This window comes from Mobula hypostoma, unplaced genomic scaffold (genome assembly GCF_963921235.1).
Source record: "Mobula hypostoma unplaced genomic scaffold, sMobHyp1.1 scaffold_42, whole genome shotgun sequence".
Taxonomy (NCBI): Eukaryota; Metazoa; Chordata; class Chondrichthyes; order Myliobatiformes; family Myliobatidae; genus Mobula; species Mobula hypostoma.
In genome coordinates this window covers 1,292,690-1,300,283 of record NW_026948219.1, presented here as the reverse complement: position 1 = coordinate 1,300,283, position 7,594 = coordinate 1,292,690, and the positions used below count along the sequence as shown (strand labels likewise).

General features: G+C 43.8%; 1 protein-coding gene across 1 annotated transcript; it reads left to right on the top strand.

Moving 5' to 3' along the window:
* Positions 1-3,380: 3,380 nt before the first annotated feature.
* On the top strand, positions 3,381-5,769 carry LOC134341947 (probable G-protein coupled receptor 139). Its single transcript, XM_063039901.1, has 2 exons — positions 3,381-3,447; positions 4,859-5,769. Exons 1-2 carry the CDS (start codon positions 3,381-3,383, stop codon positions 5,767-5,769), a joined length of 978 nt encoding a protein of 325 aa, XP_062895971.1.
* Positions 5,770-7,594: the final 1,825 nt, after the last annotated feature.

Below are 7,594 nucleotides of genomic sequence, written 5' to 3'. Positions count from 1 at the left end.
GCTCCACAGGGGACTGTCTTGTCACCCTTTCTCTTCACCATTTACACCCCGGACTTCAACTACTGCACAGAGTCTTGTCATCTTCAGAAGTTTTCGGATGACTCTGCCATAGTTGGATGCATCAGCAAGGGAGATGAGGTTGAGTACAGGGCTACGGTAGGAAACTTTGTCACATGGTGTGAGCAGAATTAACTGAAGCTTAATGTGAAAAAGGCTAAGGAGCTGGTGGTAGACCTGAGGAGAGCGAAGGCACCGGTGACCCCTGACATGGTGGAGGATTACAAATACCTGGGGATACGAATTGACAATAACTGGACTGGTCAAAGAACACTGAGGTTGTCTACAAGAAGGGTCAGAGCCATCTCTATTTCCTGAGGAGGCTGAGGTCCTGTAACATCTGCCGGACGATGCTGAGGATGTTCTACGAGTCCGTGGTGGTCAGTGCGATCATGTTTGCTGTTGTGTGATGGGGCAGCAGGCTGAGGGTAGCAGACACCAACAAAATCACCAAACTCATTCGTAAGGCCAGTGATGTTGTGGGGATGTAATTGGACTCTCTGACGGTGGTGTCAGAAAAGAGGATGCTGTCCAAGTTGCATGCCATCTTGGTCAATGTCTCCCATCCACTACCTAATGTACTGGTTGGGCACAGGAGTACATTCAGCCAGAGACTCATTCCACCGAGATGCAACACAGAGCGTCATAGGAAGTCATTCTTGCCTGTGGCCATCAAACTTTACAACTCCTCCCTTGGAGGGTCAGACACCCTGAGCCAATAGGCTGGTCCTGGACTTACTTCCTGGCATAGTTTGCAGATCACTATTTAACTATTTATGGTTTTATTACTATTGAATTATTTATGCTGCAACTGTAACGAAAACCAATTTCCCCCGGGATCAATAAAGTATGACTATGACTATGACTATGACTAGATGTCCCAAAGTCTGAAACAGAAACATAGTCCAACAGGACTTATCCAGTGAAACAGTCTGCGTGGAAAGAAAATCTAGCTGACACTCACCCTCGGAAATGGGTCAAGATTACTAACGTGACTATTTCCAACTTGAAGATTGCGGGGCGGTGAAAGAAAAGAAAATGTAAAACACGGAACTTCATTCGTTCTCTCTGAAGCGTGAAATCCTAGCCGTTCTTTAGGGTTCCGTCGTATCGGAGCGAGAAACTGACACGGGCATCATCATAGAAACAACGAGAGATCGGTTTAGACGGTGTAAGACAAAGGAACACAGCTTATTTCAGCTCGTTGTAAGGTGTCCGCTTGGAAGATGAGATGTCCGTCCTCCCTTCTCTGTTTTGCAGAACTATGACCGTGGAAAAGTCAGAGTAAAATATCCGAATGTCAGTGTATTAAGCAGTAAATTGTGATGGACAACAGCTCAGGATCAGTCAGGCCGACCGTGTGCCCGAATTCTGCAGAATAAGCACCCCAACTCGGTTGTTTTGTTTTTTTTTTCTCTCTAATTTAGTGGAGACATCATTGTCTCCACTGCAAGTGCAGTAGCCTAGGTCAGCAGGTGCGCGTCTAAATCGCAGTGTCAATTACTTACATCGACATGAAACGAATAAAGCTGCTGATTCAATTCTATTCAGGAATAATCCAGTCTGTTCTCTGTCCGTCCATCACTGTCTGGTTTGGATCAGCTACCAAACAAGACAAGAATATACTCCAAAGAACCGTCAGAGCTGCGGAAAGGATCCTTGACTTATATGCATCTAGAGTCAGGGAGCGAGAAAGCAGCATCATTGTAGACCCATCACACCCTGGACATCACCTGTCCCAACTCCTTCCTTCTGGTAGGCGCTTTAGATCACTGTATGCCAGGACAAATAGGTACAAGAACAGTTTCTTTCCGTATGCCATCAGTCTTATGAACACTTGAATTTTAGTCTATTATAAACCAAGTCCACCTGTACATACACAGGTATACCTCATTGTATATAGTTCACGATTATTTGCATTATTGTTTTGTTTGCTTTTTGATTCTGTACAGCGAGAGCTCAGGGAAACCGGCATCAAATTCCCTGTATGTGTCCACATACTTGGCGATAATAAAGGATTCTGATTCTGATAAAGATAACACCTCACGCTAATTTATACTGCAACATACGCATCCAATAATCCTATGTTCTTCGTATGAGATTTCCATGATATGGAGAAATGGTTATAACTAGTGAACACATGCAGGTTTCTAATAATTATTAAACTACGAATGACGCATCTGCTCCTCCTCCGCATCAAGGAGAGAATGAAAGATTCACCGCTGATATCTAAGATATTCCACGTTCGGCAACTTTCTGGTGAAATACTTTTGGATCCTCTCCACCGCAACACACACTTTACTTATGGAGGACAGAAAGGTCACGATACATTAATCAGGCCAATATTAGATATTATTGTATCATGACCTTTCCGGTCAGTGAACGCGGGTATTCGGTATGTACTGAACACCACATTATCAATCCGTACCGCTGCTTTCGCTGATGTTTGACTTCCATTTCCTTGTCCGTCTCTGCATCAGCACTCTCGAGAACCCCGTCACTCTTCGTGAATATCCGTGCCCTGTTCATCCATGGAAGGAAACCAACACGTACTGTACCTCAATACTGACCCCAATCAGCCCTTTGCTGACCATCTGTCAAACCGATCAATTTCAGCCCATAACCGACGGCCTACGAGCTGATAACTGCACCGAGTGTACAGACAGTCAAAGGATCTTAAAGCCAATCAGTCCAGACCATTTAACACATAAGCACATCGATGTAACACGATAAGAAAAAAAAACAGAATATGCGATATTGTGTTTTATCTACAGCGGAAGTGCAGTTCAGATGGTGAAATATGTAAATATCGCTGTCTACCCCACCGTCAACAACGCTCCCAATTTTGTTCATCCGCAAAGCAATTGTCTTTGTTGGTATAAATGTAATGAATGCAGATGCTCGGCCCGTTTAAGTATTTGCGCCCATTCGAGGGTCCTGTGCACGGTGATGGAATTACTTTGCTTCATACTGCTACGAGGCCTTGATGGCAGCCGGTTCAGCAATAACAATCAATAAACCGAGAGGTGGGCCCTGGAGTGTTTCACAACAACATTCACTGACTTTTCAGATCGTCATTTCTCCGTCTTTGCGATGTTGCAATTTCGCATCAAGCTAGTCATACCTCATCACAATTGGGACTTTACTTGACTGAAATCATGTTTATTTTTACCCTGGCTGTTGGAAGACACGTCAGCCTTGTGTAGTATTGAATATTCAGCGTGCTGGAGCGAGTATAAGTGAATGAGTGTAGAGATTCATCAGCTCAGAGTTTCTTCAGCGAGATCGCGGGCAGCTGGGAGTCAGGCTGAATCTTTCACAGAATGCTTGAAACATTTTACCGTGTGAGAAAGATATGGTACATGGTCATTGCCGTTACTGGTGTTCCTGGTAAGAACATAGGCGAACTAATATTTGCAGTTCTGTGTGCGCGGTCTTTGGACTTGTTCCTTTACCGACATGATCGCGGGTGTATCAGTGAGTGCGCTGCAGACGTTGTGACAAAAACTTTGTGTTCGTTCAGAAGTTCCCTTGAAGTTTCAGCTGTGGCCTCCGCTGAAAATAAACCGGCAGCTGAAACTGATATAGAGTAGGATATCGGGGAAAAGGCTTCATTTTGCTGAATCATGACAAGCAGTTTTAGATTATCGTTGCAAAGCTGTTGTTAAAATAAGCTCCGATAATCCGGTGCGCTCGGCAGCTTCACCGGCTGCTTTGTGTTATTCCGAATCAATAGCGCAACATGCGTTAAATACAAATTTAAAGGTATTGCTTTGTGTTTTAAGAAGTTGCTGCAAGTTTGAAGGGAACTTGAGAAGCGAATCCCCGGTGAGATTCAGGAGAGCACGGTAGATATCACTTGTGACTTAGACTCCGCACCATCGGGAGTTTCCACGATTCAAATTAGGGTCGACACGCGATATAGCGAACCAGGAATTTTTCCACGTCCCATTATCAGAGAAATGAAGAGGGAATTAAGAGAGAACCCTGCTGGTGTCAGTTCGAGTTCAGACGGCATAAGTTTCATGCAATTCTCCCATCTGGAAGAACAAACATTGAAATATTTCGAATAACGCTGCAGTAATTTGGAGCAAACCCGAACAGAGGCACATGCTTTGATGTACATATTTTGTTTTCTCCTTTGGACATTGGATGGATTAAACACTAACTACTAACATATTTGAAACATTCAGCGAGTCAGGCAAAATCTTTAAAAGCGAAAATTGAAATTTCACTTCAGATTCCTTGAAAACAACGTGAAGGAACACTCGCAAGAGTGGCTACAGAACTCATAAGTAACTAGCCAAGGGAGGCCACGGTGGGCGGGTGACAAACAGAAGTCGAGGAGGATAGGAAGATAATACAACGGGAGAATGAACTTTGCTGGGAAATTTGTAAATAGGCAGCGGTGTGGGAGCGGGGTTCTGCGCATGCGGAGAATTCCGGCACACAGGTGACGGTATCGCGGCAATCAGAATCGCTGAGCAAGTTGCCGAGCGACCAAGCTTTAGAAATCAGTCGAAAACCTAATGGTGGGTGTTGGAAATTGATACCCCCAAAGCACCCTGAGCGATCAGTTGACAGAGCCTCCTTCCCAAATTCTGCTCCTCCTCGAGTACTGCACTTTTTCACCAGAATGCACGTGTATGAGGCTTCTGCGACCCCCGCATTACACCTTAGAAACCCCCAGAAGCCAGCTGTCTGGAAAGTTTTAATGTTCTCAATTTACAGCTAATCTCCACACTGAGAACCATGGAGTGGCGAGATAATAATTCACTCATTCTTTTTGCTATGCACGCAGTGAATGTTGTGGCGATTGTGATCCTGTCCCGGGGAAAGTGCGGTCTCTCTACCTGCACCACTCGCTACCTGGTGGCCATGGCAACGGCGGATCTAATAACCATCGTCTTTCCGGTGATATTGTGGCGGGTCAGTTATTATTACTTCCCCGGGACTTTCCTGGACATCACCCCCGTATGCAGTGTGATTACTGCCCTGAGAGAGGCAGCCACTGACTGTTCTGTCTGGTTCACCGTCACTTTTACATTTGATCGGTTTGTCGCCATCTGTTGCCAGAAGCAGAAAGCAAAGTATTGCACCGGGAAAACTGCGGCTGTGATTCTGACAACAATCGGAGTTTTGCTTGGTTTTAAAAATGTGCCCTGCTTCTTTATAAATCATCCTGTGAAAGTGATTGACAATGTACCCTGGGACTGTATTACAAAGCCGGATTACTATACAGATCCCGGGTGGCTGGGATATAGGTGGCTTTCGACAGTTCTAACGCCATTGCTCCCGTTCGTATTTATACTAATACTCAATGTTCTGACGGTCAGGCACATTTTGGTGACAAGTCGCGTCCGTAAGGGGCTGAGGGGTCAGAGCAAGGCGGAGAACCGCAGTGACCCGGAGATGGAGAGCAGAAGGAGGTCTGTGATCTTACTTCTCACCATTTCCGGCAGCTTCATCATCCTGTGGTCGGTGAATGTTGCCGAATTCCTCTATAGCGTCATTGTCGGATTGGATCAAACTAAGTACAATGACTCTCAATACATTTTTCAACACACCGGATACGTGCTGATGATATTAAATTGCTGCACAAACACTTTTATTTATGGGGTAACTCAGTCCAAATTCAGAGAGCAGTTCGCCAGCGCAGCGAAATACCCACTCGTGTCAATTATTCAATTAATTCATATACAAATTATTTAAGTTCTCAGAGACCAAAGCAGTGTTCTCCATCTTGACACTGCAGAAATGGCGGTCAACAGAGGACGTGGTTTAGAGCCCGAGAGACACAGCACGGGAACCCGCAGCTCACGAACTCCACCTCCTACCGGTCATTAAACCAGTCTGACAGGTTGTTTTTATGTTTATTTCACCATATTCCCGCTCCCGTCTTTGCCACATCCTTTTCGATAATGATAGGGCGAGCCAGGATCTCAGGACATTTGCATAAAAATGAAATGAAAAAGAAATACTACTTTGCATAGAGTTACAGTTAGCCTTGCACTGGTCCTGCACATTAGGATAAACCCGTTACGGAAAAAAATGTTAAGCACCGCAGAACTCATGTATTCTGTCCATAATTGTGCAACATTATGTAGCTGACTAAGTCCAGGGAAGTCACATTCCGGCCCGCCGAACCCGTGAGATTAAGACGACTGTCCCAAACCGAACCCCGGTCTGTATGCATGCTGTGTAATTTGCTGCCCTGTTACAACTCAGTGCCAAGAAATTACAGAGGGGACACTGCATAGGAATGCAGGAATTATATTTATGAAACTTACTTAACTAAAGGGTTAGTAAAGAAAACAAGAAAATAAAGGAAAAAAGGGCCCATTTTAATTAAACAGTCAAATATACACAAATTGGAGCTCATCTGGAACTTCTCTATCACTCACTCACTGGACCCTCGGGCTGCGTGAAAACACACACACCCTTCCGAACGTGGCTCGTCATCTACCTCGAACAAGCGCAACTCCCACGGGATCGTATCCCACGACCGGTTCTCCCCAGCGTCTTCTCTCTTCATCGCCCACCGAACAAAAACTGCAAGACCTACCTTAGTGTCCCTCACCAACACCCTTCCCCAGTCCACCACCCGAATTGGATGGCACACGTCCCTCATCATTCTTTATCTTCAACAATAGACAGGCTAAAAGCAGAACAGACTGGCTGACAGAGCTGCCAAAAAAATAGCAAGGCATAACATTAAATATGTGAACCAGGCTATCGCTGTCAATATAACAACAGTAAAGATTTCTGTTTTTCCATCGGGTTTGATTCAGAATTATACAACCTATTATCAATGGTTCTTTACATCATTTCATGCATTCTGCTCTACTGTAAGTATATTGTGGTTATCTACGACAAGGATGCTATTTGATCATATTATTGTAGAATGTTTTATTTTTCTCAGCTCAAGCTGGCAAAACCTGAGGTGCGGGCAGAGCCAAGCATGCTAATTTCTCAATTGCTCAGGACTTTTTGACTGATCTAGTGGTGTTTAGTATTGTGGTTTTCTGAACATTTGGATAGATATTGTTGTGTATCCCTAATTGTTCAAAGCTATTAGGTAGTGCCTTTGGGATGATATCAATCTTCCAAAGTCGTTCAGTTTCCTCTTTTAATTCAGCATATTTCTGGTGTTTTTCGTTAATTGATTTCTGTAAGTTATGTGTGTTTGGAATGGCTATATCTATTTAAAAAGTTGTTCTACATTATATATCATGTATTATTATATCCTGACTATCCTATCTGTAATAATGGAGCAGTCGTAATACAATTTGTGGTATTCTGACTGTAAATCTCGATCAGTCTTGATTTTGTTATAAGAATGTATGATTTATTTTATGAGCTTTTATTTTAAAGCAAGATGTTAGTGAATGGTGTTGACATTTGATTGTGACCATGTAAGGAATCAGATTGAGTTAAACTGCTTCACGGTCCTGTAGTGTGTTGAATGGCTTTTCTTGCATTTTCTACTTTTATCATCCTGAATGTGTTCGATTTTTAATGTATGTTTGTGTCACAT

Coding starts and splice junctions, on each gene's coding strand:
- LOC134341947 (XM_063039901.1), top strand. CDS start 3,381: ATGCTTGAAACATTTTACCGTGTGAGAAAGATATGGTACATGGTCATT. Junction 3,448..4,858: donor TGCCGTTACTGGTGTTCCTG/GTAAGAACATAG, acceptor CTATGCACGCAG/TGAATGTTGTGGCGATTGTG.